A 20,052-nucleotide genomic window follows, 5' to 3' on the forward strand; every position below is an offset into this window, starting at 1 on the left:
GTTGGTTTATGAAGTTAGTAGTTCTGCTTTTATTAGATTGTATTGCTGCTTTTGTTTAGATTGTATTGGATCAGTAATAAAATGGCATGCTGAGTTAGGGAAACTTTCCTGTCTGACCATCCAGGACCTCCTCTGGCAGTCACACTCACCCACCTAAGATGGGACCAAAATCCCTTCCCAGTGGGCAGCCCCAGTAAGCCTGACTCCCCACACACCCCCATACTCACACTGTCAGACAAGGTTTCCTTACCATCTCAAAGCCAGGTTTCCCACAGCAGAGTCTCACTGGTCCCAGTCCTTAAAATAATTCAGTCTTGATGCAATAACTAAACAGCTTGAGCTGGGATCTTGAACAAAGGAAACCCTGGGTTTTTACTCTCAAAGTCTGAGCATGGGACCATTTGGGGGGCCTTGGCTCCTGCCATGTCTCTGAGTGTCCAGTCACCTGGTTGGGCCACAGGTCCCTAAGCTTGTCAAAGGGTTGGCAGTTCACAGCCTCTTACCTCTGACTCCAGACATCCAGAGAGCTCAATCTGCAGCTTACACTGCAGTGCAAACCAAGCTACCTGCACTGAATATATTCCTCAATATATTTCCACAGTACAGGGAAATGGTCTTTTACTGTTACAGCTGCGTGGCCATTTAATAAGCTCCAGCTTTTTGGGATTCTGTTAAAAAATTCAGTCTCAGAAGCTATTACTTTCACTTTTGTAAGCTTAAATAAATGAATCTGTCTAAAGCTTCAGGCCACCACAACTGTGGCTGAGTGGTCCAATATGATAAATGCCAGACTTTATGGATTCCCTGATAGAATCCATCTGCAGGGCCAGTATGGCACTGAGGCAGCCCAGTCTCTGAGGCTGTTGATTCTGGGTGTTGAATCACTTTTCCCTGCCTTGTACAACAGAAATGTGCTTCAGCTTGACTGAAAATTGATTTCACAGTGCAGGCTTTTGTTAGTATTAATGCAATGCCTGCAAGCTGATGGGATAATTACCTCAGAAAAAGACATGCATCTAACTTGCTTGCAGACTTTATGGAGTGACCAGGTGGTTCCAGCAGGTAGCTGTCAATAGTCTTTTTGCTGAAGCACTAGGCTGTCAGTATGACTCCTCCATTAAGCCACTCACTGCACATTTAAAGCTGAGGGAGATAACTGTGAATCTTTATGCTGCAAATCAAATTTTCAAATGTTCTGAAAGGCCGTGCAGCTATATTGCATGTCTTGGAGGGACTGGAAAAAAGAAACCATTCCAAAGTAGTTCAAGGCAAGAGATGACAGCCATTTACCAGAAAGTGACCACAGGGTTTTTTTACAGTCCATTGTGGATCAGAAGAGGCTGTGCTCTGAGGGGGCCTCAGGAAACCTGATTTTGCTAGCCTTGACAGCTGCTGTTGGGTCACTTCCATAGCACGAGGGCTTTCACTAGTTATCAGCACCAGCACCAGGAGTGTGCCATGAGCAGCTGTGCTGGCACGGGAGTCAGGAATCACATATGACTCCAAAGCTATGGGTTAGCCATAACCGAGTTAAAGTGTACAGGGCCTGAAGGTCACTGATTCAGCTGCTAATGTCAGGACCAGAGGCTGCCAGCTTCTTCAGGTGCTCTGTCCTGGTCATGTACACATAACAAGCTAAAACCAAAGTGCAAGTTTTTTTAAAATTACTCAGTCCTTTATTGTTTTTTTTTTTTTTTGGTTTTTTTTTTGTTTGTTTTTTTTTAGGTACATTGCAAAGACATGTATGTTTCTGGAATTACTGATTTGGTATATTTTTTTTGTGGGCTACAGTGAACTGGAGTTTTCCATCATTAGCAAGAAGAGACCGAGCAGCAAGTCAGAGCAAAGCCTAAACAGAAACAAAGTATTAGTAGGAAACCGGTGTTTCCACGTGTGCTGTAACAACCTGGGATAATGTGTGTTCTGTATTGATTTATGTGGAAAAAGGAGCTCAGCAGATTGAAGGTTCCGGCATAACGTTCAACTGTACGGTAGCAATCCATATAAAAAAGGTTTACTGGAAGAGGAACCAGGCTGCAGCTGAAGACTGCAGTCCTGGTAACGATCCCAAGGGAACCGGGAGATCCCAGGCACCGAGCCGTTCTCGTCTCTTTTCGGGGCGACGGGAGCAGCCGGCGGCACCGTCGCCCCGCCCCGCGCTCGCCCCGAGCCCGCGCGGTGTTTCCGGCCGGGGCTCGTCACGTCCGGGCGGCGGAGATGCCGGTAAGGCGGGTGCTGGGGGTGGTCCGGCCGCTCCTGCGGGGCTTGCCGACCCCCGTGGGGTGCGGAGCCCAGCGAGGCGCGGGGAGACGCCCCGGTCCTCCTGTCCTTCCTGTCCCCGCTGCCGGGGCCGCCCCTCACGGCTGCGGCCGGACCCCCGCCCTGGGGCGGGCGGCACCTGCCCGCCGGGCCTCGGCGCTCCGCCCTGCTCCCGTTCCTCCCCGGGCCTCCGCAGGGCTCCTCCCGGCCGGGGCGTGGGCAGCCGGGCCTGGCAGCGCTGGCTCTGGTGCCCGTGGGTCGCTCGGGGCCCGCCCTGCCGGGCACGGGCTGGCAGGGGCGGCGGGAGGAGCGCCGGGCCCGCTGCGAGGCAGGGCTGAGTTACTCTGTGCCTGCTCGCTGTGTGCGGTGTCTTGCCCCTCCACGGCGAATGAAGCTCCGTGCTGCAGTGCTGCTGTCAGGAGTGTGAGAGGAAGGCTTTTAGGTTCTCTTTTTAGCTGATCCGGTATTCTCATTACTTTTTAACATAGTCGATAGACTGGTAGTTGTGTTGGAAAGGGGAAAAAACTGTATGTTCACATTTTTCTCCCATCAGCAGTGTCTGAGTGTTGTCCCGGCAAGCAAGAAAAGCTTGTTTTCATGTTCCCCTTTTAGCGCAAGCATCATATGTGTATTTGTGAAATAAGTTCTATTTATCTGGGCTCATCAAGAAATTAAATTTCTGATTATGTGAAATATCTCGGCTGACAGGAAGAACTGATGTTTCCTGCTGACAGTTTGTTTGTATATGGGTCCCTTTTATCAATAATTTGGATAATTCCACTGTGTTGTGGACTGGGAATTCAGCTTCCTCATATCTTGCATACTTTATGTGATTTGCAGTTGATCCCATAAGTTTTCAGAACAGACAAGGCAATTGTCCATTAAAAATTAGTGATTGCAAAGAAAATGTGGTAAATAACATCTGAACACCGTGAAATTAATTTTTAAAGGCTGTTTCCTTGATTCAGTGAAAATAGAAATCCAGGAACCTTAGTTAATGAGTTTTACCAATACCTCAAAGTACATTTTACAGTTGCATCAACACATGTTCACTTCTTTTTGCTTTGCTCTTGTTTTTCAGTTCCTCTTTCTTTATGTTTCCTTTTTTGTTGTTTTAGGTTAAATTAATTATTTCCGCAGCACAGCTTCTTGCAGAAGGACCACCACACTGGTTTGCACTTAGGAAAATATGAAAATAAGCAGGGAGTGTTGTTCTCTCTGAACTAAAAAAAAAAAAATAAAAAAAAAAAAATCTGTGCCTTGCTGAGAACAGCTGCAGGAGTTGGACACTTGAATCAATGTTATCGGATGAGTTAGAATCCAAACCTGAGGTGAGCAATTATGAACTGAGTTTGGTTCCCAGGAATGTTTATGGGCAACACTTAGAGTCAATGAGTTTATTCAGATTGCTGCTTACATACTAATTTTCCAAGTGTTTACAGTGACATCTTCTAATGCTTCCATGCTTTGATTTGAATGGTAAAAAATTAGAAAATATTGCAAGTTTTTTTTCACCTCCTTTCAAGTATCAGCCAATATTCTTACCTGTTCTCAGGTTACGTTTTTTCCACTATTACAGCATTCTTTTATTATGAGAATAAAATAAATTAACGAATTGACTATTTCTTTTCCTCAAACCAAACTGACTCTACTTGATTTTGGACAATCTGAATTATTCTATCAGCATCAGCCAGTGCTGTTCCTCAGAGTACTCCTGTTGCCATTCAGCAGTTGGAGAAGTGGTAGGCAGCAGCACACGGGGGATCCTGGTTGCTCGCTGTGAGGCTGCTGGACTGTTCCAGGTTCAGCTGGGCATGAAGTGCAGGGACATTTGTGCATGCACAGCTGGCCACAAACAGGTGAAGCATGAACATACAGATTATCACATGTGCAGGGAAGGCAAGAACAGCCATGGTTTGCTGGTGGGTTATAGCTGTGCCCTCATCACTCGACTCTCGTGCATACTCACATTCACATCTCTGCCAGGCCTACAGTCCTTCTGCCCAGAGCCAGGGCTTTTAAGCCAGTTTCTGGCTGGAATAGTTTTTGGGTTTTTTCCAGACTCTGGGAGCCTCCTACTTGCATTACTCAACTAGAAGCTCACTAGCAGTGGACTCACTTGTGGGTAGAATAGTTAGGAATGTCTTTGGTAATTAGATAGGAGGGACTGCAGTGATCAGGCACAGCAAACATATGTTTGGAGTCTCTTCTCTCCCCCCTACCCCTGGTTCTTCATTTATCTACCTTGATTCCTCCTTTGATCCTCCCCCTAAACATAGCATAATAAGCTTAACACATCCTGGTGTCTTTGTTGTATTGGATAGTAAGTTTGGTCTCTCATATGAGACCATTCTGATAAGCCACAATAGCTTTTCTTCTTACCAGTTAAAATTTCTGGTTAAGCCTTTACAAGATGTCACTCTGGCAGTGGCTCACTAATCAGTTGTTGAGGAGTTCTGGGTTTTGTTACTCTTACCTGTAATGTGCTAGATACAAGTGTTTGCAATTTGTTACATTCAACACCACCACCCCCACCTCCTGCCTCTCCTATTTCTTGCCCATTTTTTGAGGTTGAATGGCCATTAGCTGGCTCTCTGTGCATTAGAGATCCCCACTTAGAGATGCAGGGGTTTTATCACTTGGTGTTCTTGCTTCTCCTGGTTCTCAGCTTTACCTCTGCAGATGGCTGAAGTCCTAGAGCAGAGGATATGGTACAGCTATGAAATACCTTTTGGGGAAGTTTGCAAGACATAATTGAATGGTTTTTGTTGAGTCTTCTGAACAAAAGTCTTGCGTTTCTATCCCTATTAACAGTGCAGCATGTGTCTTAACTGGTATTCTAAAAAGAATGATGAATCCATGCTGGTAATTCATTACAGCTCATGTGATATATTAAGGCATTTGTTTCTCAACAGAGCAGCCAAAGCCCTTCCAATCACACTGTTCAGGAAAAGTAGCTGCAGATTCCTGGCAGCTCTGAGTAGTCTCAGCACGATCTGCAGAGTTCCTCTCTCTTGCCTTGTCACTGGTATATCTCATACATTCTATCAATTTGCCTCTGAGTTCTGAACCTTAAGGTGGGAGGACTTTGTTACTTTTGTCTGTGAATGGGTGGTTTCCCTTAGGTTATTTCTGACAGCCAAGGACCAGGACAGTTGGAATGCTCATTGCTCATTCCTCAAATAGGAGCTGTAACTGGGCTTTGTCTTTTCTCAACTTGAGTAAGGTATTAGTTAATTAGGCTTGTTTACATAATAGTCCTATTTCCTGATGGCAGAATTGCATTTCCTTCCCAGCAAGCCCATAATAAGAGTTAGCTGTTAATTCTCCAGAAGAAGCAGGCCTGGTAAATAAAAAAGTTACAGTGGTTGTTGGAGCATCCTTTCTGTAGATGCTGTCTTCTAAACCATATTCCTCAATCTTGATTAGGCTATTTTATACTAAAAATTTTGATTTATTTTCATGTATATATACCCTTTTTTTTTTAGTCCTGATTATGAAACTTGGGTGTTAAGTTAGTACTATTTTACACTTTTCCCAAAGAGCAGTTCAAATATCTCTGAAAGTAAATAATGATTTTATATCCTCTAGTGAGCCATGGCACCACGATTCTTATAGCCACAGATGTTTTTTCATATATCCTACCATGTGAGAAGTATATTAATTAAGAGCTAGCTGTATTTCTGTGACATTTAGATGATAAGAATCAAAGCGCTATGTCTCTATTACATAGACTTCTTTGCTACTGGTTTTATCCCTAAAGAAGCCACCAACATACCATTAAATATTTAATGCTTTCATAAGAAGTTACAAAGTTGCTTGGAGACAATTGTATGAACAGATGGATCTGCTTTTTCTTCTGGACTCCCTGCCCCCAAAGCTATGTAACTATCATCCCTCAGGGAACTGCTAAGATCTGCATTTTGCATGCTTTAAGCCTTCGAGGTGATTTATCACAGTCGCACGTATTTCCAGTCACCTCCACCATACTGGTCCAGCACAGGGTGCTTTCTGCTCTTGGGGTAACTCCTAGCATAATCAAATGAATTACAACTCTGTTCTGTGAATTGAGTTAGTTATTGAAAAGGGGGTGAAGAGAGGTATTTTAGCCTCTCCTTTCTCTCCTCCTCAGCGCTGCACAAGGAGAGACACTTGTGATTTAATTAGTTCCCCAGAGGCTGTATGGGAGGAGGACATCCCAGTTTCTAGGTAACAAGCCTTCTGCCCTGCACACCCTTCAGCTCCAGCCCCTCCTTTCTCCTCCCCCTCCACTAAATTTTCTTTTGACCTCTTTATTTTGTTGTGGTTCACTGGTTAAATTTAGAGCAGGAATGGCTTTGATTAAAGACATGGTCCCTGCTGCTCTGGGAACCCAGTCTAGCTCTCCAGCTGTCTGGTGGGAGGATAGATCTGAGGTTCTGGAGAACCTTCTTACCCTGTCCCTCCCAGCAATCCCCACTTCAGCCAAAGCAGCTGCCTGACACTTCTTGCCTTTTGAATCATCTGTTATGGGACAAACTTATGATCCATCCCAGGTGGCCATATCATCATTTGTTTCTGGTTTTGTTGGGTTGGTTGGTTGTGGTTTTGGTTTGGTTTTCTTTTCAGTCTTTGTTTGTTTGTTTTTGGTGGGTTTTGTTTGGTTTTTTGTTTTGTGTATCTGGTTTGCTTTGGGTTTTTTTGGATTTTATTATGTTGGGTTCTTTGTTATTGTTAATCTAGTAGAGGTTCTCAATTATTTAAACAGTTTTTTGGTTGTTGTTTGTTATGGGGTTTTTTTTCTCTCTCAGGTCAGGGACATTATTTAAGTCTCTAGGTAACACAAACATTCTATATTGCTTGCAGTGATAGATCCTGGCATAATCCTGTCCAACCATTTCTTATTGACCAGCAGGGATAACAAGTATTTGCTTAGTGACCAGAGCCAAGAAATATTTTACATTTTTTAATACCTTCACTGTATTATTTACAGAATTTTCAGCTGTGGCATTTCAGCTGAAGTAGTTAAAGGAGAGTATATTCAAGAAGGTGGTGATATGGCAGATCAAAAATAAAGTTCATTATATCAATATCATTCATTATATCATTCTATCATCATATGAACTTTGGCCTCCAAGGATTATAGATTCTCTTTGTATGATTCACATCTGTCCCATAAAGTTTCAGTCTCTTGAGTCAAGGATGTCCTTTTGCAATATTAAAATTTATTTCAAATTCCAAGGGATGGCTTAGCTGTAGAGTAAAGCCACCTCACACCTTTGGTAATCTGTTAATATTCTGTACATTCAGCTTCCCTAACTATGCCTATTCTGGTGTCCCAAGATGACTTCTCTGCTTTGCTTACAAATTCTAGCACTTTGGTCACAGTGGATCAGTCTCCTCCCTATGGGAGGCATTCTACAGTCACCATCTCAGGAATATTTACAGCCTATTTGGGGCCTGTTTGTGATGCCAGATGTTATTTGGTTACGGGATCTGTCAAACTGTATCATCTAGGAGGCTCCTGCCTTCCTGGTCTTTCAGACATGAGACCACCAGACTGTTCCCAGGTGCACACAGAAGAGCACCTGGGCCTGAACTGCAAAAATGTTCCTGTGCACACACAGTACAGACATTATGGCTGTGTGGCAGGATAGGGCTTCTACCAGCACACTCAAACACAAATGGCATTCCTGTGGAAAAGAAAGGCCACAAATGGCCTAATCCTGTCCCTACTTATCAGGTAAAAAGGCTTGACATTGGCTAGCATATCACATGTGCCTTGGCTGACATGCATACTTGTGGTCATGCATCTGTCCACTCTTTGCCAAATCTTGAGTTCTTCCAGTATCCATCTCCAGGCCTTGGACTTTTTAATTCAACCTCTGGCCAGGATCTTGGGTTTCCAGATGGTGTTTTTCTCTGTTTCACAGCTATGCCAAAGTGAATTTAATCAAATGAATGTACTCAGAAACCATTTAGGAGCAGAAAGCATTAGAGAGGATGAGATAGACCCCAGTGGGGATGCAGAGCAGCAACCTGCAGCCTACTGATGTGGTCAATCAGTATTACCCCAATCCCCTTTCAGTTCCCTATAGTTGTTTCTCACCTATGATCCCTCCATTTCTTTGCCTTTGGTCCTTCCCCTAAACATCCACAAGTTTTCCACAGTCCCACAGTCTCCACTCAAGACACCTTGATATGTTTTACACAGTCCCAGAATTTGCCCCATATCCCATAGGAAGTTTGCTCTTGCCTATGAGATGTGGGTTCTGGTAATCCAAGATAGCATTGTTCCTCTTCCTTACAAAGTTTCTGGTTGAATTTTTTCAAGGTCACACTCAAGTTATTCCTGTACTGGCCCATCCATCAGTGTCCCAGGAGTTCTGGGTATTTTTACTCTCTCTTATCTGCAGTTTGCTGGAGTTTGTTAGTGTTTGTGTATCTGTGTGTTTAATTTATCACCTGTCCTGTTCCTAGGATTTCTATGCTGAATAGCCAATTACCAGATACCCTTATAATTTCCTATTTACTTGCAGCTACAAAACCATATTGCAAGAAGCTTAAGACAGCATGACAATGTTTGTAATGAGTTCTTTCCTGTATTCCAGTTGCTGTGGTTGTTCACAAAGGTATTCAATGATTTTGAATAGGAAGGTTTAGGAAAAAATCTGTCAAGATAAAACTAACATGAAAACTTTTTATTTTGTCCAAATTATTTGAGTTGATGGTTGGTTTGCTTTAGTTTATGTGCAAGGTTGAGGTTTTTTTATTCCACATTTTAATAATGGGCATGATTCATGTTGGTTTGTTTCCTTCTGCTTTTTTTGCCCTCTCATAATTCTCTGTACTAGTTTGTCATTACTTTACAAAGCAAATTAAAAGGAATTTCTTTCTTCTGACCATCTGTTTGTGGTTGCTGCATTTTGCTTTTCTCCAGTGGCTTAATATTGCTATGTTGAAGTGGAGGGTTTGAAGCAAAGCTTTTTTCTTGTAGGAGGCAAGTTTCATTTAGGACCTTTAGTATAAAAATAGGCAAGTCCATAAAATGGGTGTTTCATGGTGGAATGAGAAGCAGTAGGGCTCATCAGCATAAAAGACAATCTTATAATTTAAATCTTAGTGCTCACTGTTTTTAGTCTCTACTTCTTTTTTCTACTTGCCTTGCCAACATTATTCCTAACTTTCTTTTTACTTCTCTTTCTCCTATTTTTCAATCCTTAATTAGAATGCATGGCCCTGGGTGTGGGGGGAGGGAGACTGTCTCTTATTGCCTACATATCTTTGACAACATAAAAATAGATTCATCTTCTTGCTAGGTCCTCTGGATACTCTTATATCTAAGATGAAACAATTCTAACCTTTCAAATTGCCATCTGGCTTGTGGCCTAGTTCAAATGGCACATTGCCATCTGAATGACTGCAGGACTTAATTTGTAGCTTCATAAGTGTCAGTGATGACAGCCTGCTCCTAAGGGAGGGTGAGCAGGGAGTCAAGGGTGATCCCAGCCCAGGCAGTGCCCTCACAGACCAGGGCACACTACTGCAGCACCTGAGCATGGAAGGCAGAGGCAGGTGCTGGAATCCACAGCCCTCAGCCCTAGACAAGGCAAAGTGGTGAACCAGTCCAGGGTCTACCCAGAGTCCAGGTAGGAGCAGCAGAAGATGGAGCTGGAGACACAGATACAGTAAAAATCTGAGGTTCATGCAGCAGACAGGGCTTGAGACAGGTAAACCTACAGCACAACTCAGGAAGGGAATGACTGGCCCAGGCTGAGCTTAGAAGGAAGTCCCTAGGGAGACAGTGTGGGTGCAGGTCCCAGGGAGACCAATCAGGGCTGTTAAAGCTTCAGGGTTCCTACAGCAGCAGCAGCTCTTTGATTAAAAGTGCTTGAGAAAGCATCAGTATTTCTAAGTGTTTTTGTGAGAGGAAATCAACATAGAGAAATCAGAGCACAAAATACAATTTTGTTTGTTTTCTTTACCATTTCTTTGATTTAACAGACTTTCTCTTGATGTAAGAGAGACTCAAAAGGCTGCTGTCTGCCACAGGAATAATTTGGAATTAGATGCCAATAGTTCTGAAAAGGAAGTACTAAGACAATCACAACATACAAAATAAGAATCAAATTATCTGTGACTGTTGGGTTTTAATCACAAATATACAATAGGAATGTCAGGATTTTTTTGTCTTTTTCTTTAGACACTGATGAACTATCTCACTGCACAGACAGCTCCATCTGGGCTCTCTGTGACTGCATGTTAAAATGTGTCCCAATGAGGGTAGTAGCTTTTGAATAACTATCTTGTACAATTTCCACCTAAATGCCAAAGATAAAAAATTGCTACAGTTGTTTGCTAGATAGCAGCAGAATCCGCAGAATGCGGGATTTTTGTCAAGGAATTTCCTAGAGATAAGAAACTCGAGGTTTAACTTTTTAGTGTATTGTTACTGTCCATATTTCTTCATTCAGTGTTTTAAAAAAACCCTGAGAATGTGAGTATATGAGTTAATTTGTTTGACAGAAATTAAAGGCTAACAAATAGATCCTACGTGTGGGATTTGAGCAGTATTTTCTCTGAAATATGGAGTATGTGACTGGGTGTGTTACAACTGGCCCCCTTCTGTCCTTCTGAAGTGTAAATCCCTACAGGGGAGAGATTTGAGACTGTGTTTAGGAAAGCTCATGCAGTTCACAGAATTTGTTGTCTATTGCAAAAGTTAGACTGTGTTATCTCCTAACTCCCAGCAGCACTTCCTTTGTTAAATCAAAATGAATACAGGCTGAGTGCTTGTAGCTTTATCCTCAGAAACATGGGCAGCACAAAGTACCTGGTTGTGTTCAAGGGTTGGTGCCTAAGGAAAACCTTCATGGATTTCTTTGGGATCTATCCCCACACTTCTCATTTCACTTGCTAACTAGGCTGGCTTGGGGTTCATTAGCATATGACACACACTAGAAATTAGCGTGTGCCACTGGAGACTCACTGGGGAGAGCAGGACCACACAGGAAGCAGGTAAGAATGGAGTTTAATAAGAGGACAGGATGGAGTGTAAGAGTTAGGCTGTGCCAGACAACTGAATTGGCCAACTTCCTGCTTATGTGCAATGGGCCCCTTTTATCCTTCCCTCTCCATTTTCTTATGTTTGTTCTGCCCTGATCCATCTTGATCTTTTCCTTTTCCTGCCTTTGGCCTTTCCCTTAAACAATGCCTAAAAGGTCCTGTACAAATCCCCCCAAATCTTTTGACCAGTCCCAAATTCCTCCCCGGGGAATGCATCTCAGTTTAAGTCCTGTACCTCTTTATGCAACAGTCCCCCTTGTTTTGTGTAGTATTTTGGAGAGAGTTTCTTCTGTTAATCCCCTGAGTGGGTGGGTTGGTTGTCCATCTTTGATGGTTTTAGGAGTAGTTGATTTGGATGGGTAAGGCTGTCTGTGTTCTTCCCTTTGTCATCCCAACCGTGTTTCTCTGACTGTTATCTGCTTTTGAATAGCCATATGATAGACATCTTTGTAACTTTGTAACTAGTCTTCTGATTGCTTTTTTTTTTAATTTAGAAAAGGTCTTTCAGTTAAGTATTAAGCTTTCAGTTAAGTATTTAAAGACAATGATGTAAAAAAATACCTGTACCAAAGGCTGAATGTGGAAAACATTACCTTGAAATGTTAGACCATAATAAAGTATCAAGTGGTAAAAAATTAAAAAGAAATATAGCCTACTTAGACTTACTTTGCAATGATCCAGAGCTGTTTATTATATGCTGAATGAGAAGTTTGTAGGTATTTCAGAGATGACAAACAGTTCTTTCCTCGTATTAATGTAAATTGAGAAGTTTACATTTATATCTGTGTGTATTCATGGTATTATATTCAATGTCTCCTACAAGACAGTAGGGACTACTGGATTGACAGGATTTAGTACCTTTTTAAATGATTTGTGCTGCTCTTGACCTAATCTTCAGTATGTTTTTTCAGCTGCTGGTTCAGTTTGTTCAAAATACTTCTATTCCACTGGGACAAGGACTGGTGGAATCAGAACCAAAAGACATTACCTGTCTCTCTTTGCTTCCTGTTACTGAGACCTCAGAATGCAACAGACTCATGTTGCCAGGTAAGATCTATGTGGCAGATCTTTGTGACCCTGCCCTTCGTACAACTGTCTTTACTTCACCACTCTGGCCCCACTGTCTCTTGCTGACATGACATTCCAGGGATGGAGGAACAAGTTCAGCAGAGTGACGGAACTTTCTTCAATTATTAGTGAAGTCTGACTAGTTAGAAACTTCCTCCTCCCTTCTCTCTCAAGTTCTGGGGTTTTTTTCTTAGAAAAATAATTTCATAGATGTCCTTTAGTCACAGTATATTTTTACTTTTATTTACTCTGGTTTCACTTTCTTCATTAGATGATGAAAGAGATCTCACTTCTCCAAGTCACACTAATTCTTCCAAAGATGTTTCTTCATCTGCTGTCTTGAGAAGTCTCCAGGTAAATGTAGGCCCTGATGGAGAGGAGACAAGGGCACAGAATGTACAGAAACCATCTGAACTTCTGTCAACTCCAGAAACTTCTAGTTTATTGCAAGACTTCCAGCCCAGCGACAGCACTTCATTCATTCTTCTCAACCTAACAAGAGCAGGTAATTGTCCTTCTGTTTGTCATCTGGCTGGATATGTCTCAGCAGAATGCAGGAGATACAAGTACAAATCTGTCCCTGCTGCTTATAAAGAGGAAAGATCATGAAATTTGCTGGGCATTATTAGGTATTTTAGGAGCACTTAGTCATCAACATCTTTCTACAATGTAGAGGTCGCTGGAGACTTTTTCAGGGCAGCTATTTCATCCATGCTATGAGCACTGATCTCTGAGAAACAAAAGAAATTTCCCTCTGTTGCATTATTGTTTCACAAATTTGTCTTTTCTAGGGCTGGGGTCTCCCACAGAGCACTTGGTGTTTGTTCAAGATGAAGCAGAAGATTCTGGCAATGACTTTCTCTCCCATGACAGCACAGACAGCAGTACCCCGTGGTTCCTACGAGTGCAGGAATTGGCCCATGACAGTTTAATCGCTGCCACTCGGGCACAGCTCGCAAAGAATGCCAAAGCAAGCAATAATGGTAGGAGATCCACAGATTGTGTCCCAAAGTTGAATGTTCCATACAAGACTCCTAGTTTCACATTGTCTCTTCCTCTATTTCTCTCTTGCTTTGAATCACTTATGACATCTTCAAATCATCAGTGACAGAATTATACAGAACAATTATGCATTTTTCTTCATTATAAATAGGCTTCTCATTTTTTCTTGGGGAATGAACTCTAGTGGAACCATCTGTTCATTGTAGCCTACTAGTTCTCCAGTACATGTAAAGAATATCTTCTTGCTGACAGTATCTGCTTGATTTTCAACTTTCATTTTCACTTTTAAGAGCCTATTTTTAATATATACTGTGAATTATACTTTCTTTTTGGCTCCACTGAGCTTGAAGATCAGTTTTCTGGAGAATTCATAATTTGGTTTAGTTGCATGCTTCAGACTTAATTATTTTAATAAATAATTGCACACAAATGCAATACCTCTTATTTTAGCTGAGGTGTTTTCAAAAGCAGCTTAGCTAATAGGTGAGATTGACTGCTAGTTAAAATTTCTTGTTTGATGTTGGTATAGAGACCATTTTTACCATTTCTGGTGCATTGGCTTTCTATTCTTTTTGTGATAAGCCTTATCTGGTAGCAGCTGATCTGATCCAGATGGCTTGTTGGGAATAGTTTATGGTCCTGGTAGGGTTTGTAAATCTGTGTCTGATCCCTGCTACAGGCTAGGCAGCAGCATGTAGGACATCCTAAACAGTTAGTAGCCAGACACACACGTGATTTGTAGTCCTGTATCATATATGATGCTGTTTTTTCTATTAAATTTGACACATTATAGTAATCTGTATGTATTTTTTTTTTGGTGGGCTTTTTTTTTCCAGGGGAAAATGTTCATCTTTGCACAGGAGATGGGCAACCAAAAGATTCAAGCCCCATTCCTCATTTATCTCGTGTGGAAAGAAAGCTGAAGTGCACAGTTGAGGGCTGTGATCGGACATTTGTATGGCCAGCTCACTTCAAATATCATCTGAAAACACACCGGTGAGCTGAGTGAAGCTATTTGTTGTTATGGCCTTGAAAAACTGCACTCTGTATTTGAGATAATGTTAGGTTTTGACATTAAGAAGCTGTGAAAGCCTGGCATTATTCATAGAAATATTAGGTCTGTTGAGTGCTTTAAGTCAGTTATGCTGAAAAACTTGGAGTAGATTTAGATCATTTTGCAGGTCCTTGTTATGTTTGGTTTAGAATTTTTGAATTTTAACAGGTACTCATATTTAATAAAAGAAAGAAGTCAAGTGTTCATGAAAAAATGCGTTGCAGTAGCTGGTAATGAAACAGCTTTTTGTTGCTTTGCAGTAACGACCGCTCCTTCACCTGCCCAGCAGAGGGTTGTGGGAAAAGTTTCTACGTCTTGCAGAGGCTGAAGGTGCACATGAGAACTCACAATGGTGAAAAACCCTTTGTGTGCACAGAACTGGGCTGTGGTAAACAGTTCACAACAGCTGGAAATCTGAAGAACCACCTACGAATTCACACTGGTGTGTTTTAGACCTCACCTATTTGTGGTCTGCTGAGGTGGGGTCTTTCCTGAGGAATAAACCACTTCCTCCTCTGTTCTCAAACTATTGAAAGTATTATGTTGTTTACCTCTGCCCTCCATTAATGTCCCTTTTCTGTCAATTCACCTTGATCTGTAGGTCAGCCAAATCAAGTGCTAATCTCTTACTATCCTGTGTAGTTTCACACAAGGTTTACCTTTCAAATGGTGTGTGGTGATGCTGTATTCTGCTCAGACACATACTCTGAAGATTCCCTTCCAGTAGTGTGATGGAGGGAGGGGTGTGTGAGACTAGACTGTTACCAAGGGAATAGTTAGTGAACATGTCTTCTGAAATTGTGTTTTGTAAAGAGGTTATTTGAAATTCCTGAAAGGCTCAATAGCTTAGACAGTAGGAGCTGTACTGACATCTGCCTGACTGACTAGCTTGTGTTACCTATGCTGCTTGTAGAATGAATACATTTGGGACATATGGGGAAATGAGGAATGCAGTGGAATGAGTAGCAAAAATACAGTAGCAAGGAAAAGTAGCAAAAAGCATTAATTAGAAGGCAGCATTATGGTGTGCAAACTGCTGTTTGTGCCAATGCTAATTTGGGATGTTACTGTATACTGGAGCCTGTACACTCTCAATTCATGCTCAGATTTTTATAGTAAATAAAATAAGAACTTTATTTCGTACTGCTGTATTCTATACATGGTTTGTTTATGATGGCTCCTCTGGAGAATATGATCCTGCCTTGTCAGTATTTTTAGAAGTTGGTATAGCAGCCAAAGTGCTTTAGGTATTTTTGTACTAGAAAGTTGTTTGAGAGAGGCACAGAAGTTAGTGTTGAAATGACCAGCAATATAATAATGACCAGCAATTTAAATAATGACCTGCAAAGTTCATAGTGTATAATCTGGTGATTTTGTTTGTTTAGTTTTTTAAGCCTCAGGGTTATCGCAACACTCAAACAAATGGCCCAGTTCAGGCTTCTTGGAATATTGTTAGAGATTCCCTGATGGCCTTGCAAGCATTTTATTACAGTTGGTTAACATTTCAAAATAACCTTGACAAGTGTGAGAGAACAAGGCCTCCCTGGTAAAATGAAATTACAGATTATGTGGGTCGCCAGCAGCTGTTTGTGCCTTCTGCCTGCCTTAAACACGACCGTATGGTATGTGGTGTGCCAATGCACATGGGAAAAAGCTGCTATTTTAAAGTATGTGCAGTCTAGCTGCAACACATGGTTTGGGGGCAGATGTTGGGATGTAGTTAAAAATTGTGTATCCCAATAATAAAATTTTGAATATGTAGTAACAGCAGCCATAGTTTTTGCCGTTTTCTTTTGCATTTACAGCTCCCAGGCAAGCTCCCAGATTAAGTTAATAGGCCCAGCTGATACATGCACAATCCTCCCTGATAAGAGAGCATTCTGCAACCAGCAGAGTAGTAGCTTCTGGAGGAGTAAATAGTAGCTTTCTAAACTGCAGATGGATAAAGTGGAATCAAGAGTTTGATCAGACCAAAGGTGTTATCAAATTGCAGGTGTAAATAGCTCCAGGGTGTCTTCTAGATGGAACCGTGTGCTGTTATTTAGGTCAATGGTAGTTTTTCCAAACTTTTAAAGATTTATAGCAAGCCTGAAAGTACAATCAGTGTTTGAGACTCTGCTACATATTTCAGCTTTGTAACACCAATTGGAACATGCTGTGTTGATCCTTTTTGCTTACAGCTGTCAAATACTATTCTAGATAAGAGGCTAATAAATGAGCTGTTGGAAGAAGAGTTCTAAAGGCAAAGTCACAGCAGAAATATCTTTAAAAACAAGTTTACTCTGAAAGAACTACATATATGTTGTACAATAAATTATTAAAATAGCTTGCTTTATCTCCTGTGGTCTTGCTATTACTCTTGTACAGGGGTTCAGTTAAAGACTTGAAATCATGGTGTTAAACATGGTATATTGAGTTCTTTAGTGGGATGTTGCAGGCAAAAGTTATGTCTAGCTTTATTAAGAGGGTGTTCAAAACAGATTAATTTTATGGCACTGCATTAATGTAGTAACCTCCCAGTTTATCATAACTTAAATAAATCCAAAATAGCTGGGATATGAACTTCAGCCCATGAGAACAATTTGTGCCTTGAATTACAGTTCCTCCTCACATAGATATAAATGACTGACACATCTCTCACAGGATTTTGGCAAGTTCAGCCTGATCTGAAATAAAGTATAGAATCTGATATGAAGTGAAGTACAGTTAATGGGATTTTTGGCACTGAGAGGCAGAAAGGGAGCAGGACCCTGTGAGTGTGTGGAACAGAGAGCTGGTTGTTGAAAACTGCAAATAGAAGATACATCATACATCAAGTGGTTTTATATTACTCTATTATTATTTATATACTTGGAAGATTATCTAGAAACAGTGCTTCAGTTTTGATGAATGATAGTCTAAGAATATTTTAAAATAATGCCTCTGTTTCCTCTGGTGAAGAGAATGCTCTAAGAGCCTTAGGAAACTTAGGAAGGATGTGCAATTTCCATGGAACTCTGATATGCATAAGGCCAAATGGGAGAATGGTGTAGAGATGTCCAGGCTGTTCTTAGGGACTTGGGCAACCAGATTAAGTTATGATCCCAAAATCTAAGAACTTACTTTTCCCTTGTAGGGGAAAAACCCTTTCTGTGTCAGGCACAGGGATGTGGTCGCTCCTTTGCTGAATACTCCAGTCTTCGCAAACATTTGGTTGTCCACTCAGGTAAGAGTCTTCATCTGACATTCTGTGATTTGTCTGAAAAAAGACCTTTATTGTAGGACTTTGATTTGATTTCCTTAAGAAAAATCCTGGTTTCTACAGAGCTTCTGGTCATGGTGTTTTTTGACTTCCCTTTTGTAGTGCCTGTAGCCTGTACACTTTAATTTTTTAGTTTGTGTCTATTTTTAAACAACTGAAATTCCATTCTAAATTTTTTTTCTAAAATGCCATGAAGTTGAATATCTTTTTCATAGCCGCTATTTGGTTCTTTAAAAGAGAGACTCTAGCATCTCTGTATATTAACTACAGCCATTTGAATCTGATATCTCTTTCAAGTGGGTTTCTGCCATAGGTAGAGTTTTCTGTTCTTTTTTCCTACTACATGCTTGTAATTGGACAAAGGTTTAGGTGGAAATGTATTTCACAAGTCTTTCAAAGCTTCTGCCTTCTGTTTTGATTGATCTGTCATAAATATCATCAGCACACAATGAAAATGGTATGTGGGGAATGGGAGATTTTATTGAGGTAATAACATTTGGGATTGAGTTCTCCATGCTCTTTCTGTCCTGTCTCCTTGGCTTCCATGCCATTGAGCCAAGAAGTATGGACAGCATGCTTATATTTTGAAAATTATGAACTGCTCTGTAAAATGAAAATCCTTTCACAGTGACAAGTCATCATCAAGTCTCTGCTTGGTAAAGTAAAGCAGATGCTGCAATTTATTGTGTGATGGCAGGAGACAGCTTCCTTGCCTCTGGTCATTTTATTCTATCTGTGGGACATCAAGTATTTCCATATCAATGAGCTAATGATTTCAAATAACCTGTTTCCTCTCATCAGTCTGACTTGAAGACTTTGTTACTATTCAGACTTGAGTATTCTGACAACTGCCATCACTGATATCTAAACCTCTTTTGTTCTAGAAGCTTATGGCCCTCAAGGAGATGGGAATACGTCTTATTTGGTTTTTACTGATAAATCACCACCAGTGGTATTAACAGCCATTTCAAAACCGTTATTAGTTTTTTAGTTGATGAGGTCTCTTCTCCCAATTTGGTAATTCTTGGGATATTTCTTCCCCCTTTGACTCCAAGGAGTGAAGCCCCATCAGTGCCAAATTTGTGGGAAGACATTTTCCCAGAGTGGTAGCAGAAATGTGCATATGAGGAAACACCATTCCCGAATTGGAACAGCTGGCAGCAGGGAGCGAGAACAGCCAGGTAAAGAAGGGAGCGCACACACTCTGGGGGAAAAGTGCAGGAAAAGAATGAGTGGATGGTTGAAGAAAAGATGTTTGTCCTGATAATATGAGACCACAAGCCAGTAAGAAACAAAAGTCTGTTCCTCTTGGAGATAAGGACTGTTACTCTTCCTTTTTCTAGGACAGAAGACAAAGGTGTATTTTTTATGGCAGTCAAGGGGCAGATATGTTTATTGTTTTCAAAATCAATGTGAATCTAGTTGGGGTTTTTTTATGTGGATTTTTTCCCCTTGGTTATGTTTTCTTGTTGCAAGCGGCCTGGGTTTTTACACAATGTGAATTATTTAAAGAGAAAGCCAATCCTGCATAACATCCCACCATAGTAAGGTTCAAAACAGTAAACATGGTGTTTTCCATCCATTGGAGCACTGGCTGCCCAAAGAGTAGGAATGGATAAAGAAGGTGTCTAGGGAAGAATTCAGTATGACTTGAAGTGGGGCAGGGATTGGATCTTATATTGCAGTGTAATTGCATCACGGAAATTCTCTTTTACGTTTTTTTTCACTATAGAGTCACTGATGGGCAGCAGTTTGCTGGAAGAATCGACAGTGCATAGTAAGAATCTCATCTCCATGAACTCTCAGCCCAGCCTTGGTGTTGAGTCTCTGCACCTGCCAGACACTGAGTCAATTATTGGAGTAGAAGAGGGTGAGACCAGCTGCTCTTTTTTCCGCCCTCTTATATGTGGTGACTGAGATGGGATTGATCATTCTTCCTTGAGGCTCACCATATTGCAATGTGATAAATGAACATTGGTTTAACTGTGCACAGAGGGGTGGGTAGATAGTGGATGAATCCTGAAACTGGAGTTGGAGAAGATCTGCTGGACCAAGTTTCTCTCTTGCAGAGTTTGAAAGGTGAAGTCTGCTTAGGTGTCACTTAGCCCATGTTGTGGAACGCCATTTCAAAACTGCTTATGCAGTCCATCTCCTAAAGCCTAAAGTGTTTGTTTTGCTGGAGCACCTAGGAGCCCAGCTAAGGACCAGGACCTCATTGTGCTAGGCACTGTTCAAATATTCAGTATCTTGAGCAACAGGCCTTCCTTCCACCCTTTACCTTCAGAGACTATATTCTAATACATCTCACTGTCAGAAGCTGACTTACTATACGAAATAAATGTACTACTTGATATCATTTGGTTACATTTGCTGTGTTCTGTTC

The 20,052-nt window shown here is 41.4% G+C and overlaps 1 protein-coding gene across 2 annotated transcripts; it reads left to right on the forward strand.

Annotated features, from left to right (window-relative positions):
* Nucleotides 1-2,193: 2,193 nt before the first annotated feature.
* Nucleotides 2,194-20,025, forward strand: ZNF410 (zinc finger protein 410). 2 transcript variants are annotated; one of them, XM_058025583.1, is made up of 10 exons: nucleotides 2,197-2,223; nucleotides 3,378-3,590; nucleotides 12,216-12,351; nucleotides 12,644-12,877; nucleotides 13,164-13,355; nucleotides 14,211-14,370; nucleotides 14,689-14,870; nucleotides 17,544-17,633; nucleotides 18,725-18,850; nucleotides 19,402-20,025. In XM_058025583.1, exons 2-10 carry the CDS (start codon nucleotides 3,558-3,560, stop codon nucleotides 19,584-19,586), a joined length of 1,338 nt encoding a protein of 445 aa, XP_057881566.1. In that variant the 5' UTR covers nucleotides 2,197-2,223; nucleotides 3,378-3,557; the 3' UTR covers nucleotides 19,587-20,025. The 2 variants fall into 2 exon arrangements, with proteins under 2 accessions (XP_057881567.1, XP_057881566.1); XM_058025584.1 differs by lacking the exon at nucleotides 3,378-3,590 and having other exon boundaries at nucleotides 2,194-2,223.
* The last annotated feature ends 27 nt before the right edge of the window (nucleotides 20,026-20,052 follow it).

This window comes from Melospiza georgiana, chromosome 6 (genome assembly GCF_028018845.1).
Source record: "Melospiza georgiana isolate bMelGeo1 chromosome 6, bMelGeo1.pri, whole genome shotgun sequence".
Taxonomy (NCBI): domain Eukaryota; kingdom Metazoa; phylum Chordata; class Aves; order Passeriformes; family Passerellidae; genus Melospiza; species Melospiza georgiana.

Bases quoted from the DNA above. Each gene is read 5' to 3' on its own strand.
- ZNF410 (XM_058025583.1), top strand. From the start codon at position 3,558: ATGTTATCGGATGAGTTAGAATCCAAACCTGAG. The intron at 3,591-12,215 runs GTGAGCAATTAT...ATGTTTTTTCAG, and splicing joins AGTTAGAATCCAAACCTGAG to CTGCTGGTTCAGTTTGTTCA. The intron at 12,352-12,643 runs GTAAGATCTATG...TTTCTTCATTAG, and splicing joins CAACAGACTCATGTTGCCAG to ATGATGAAAGAGATCTCACT.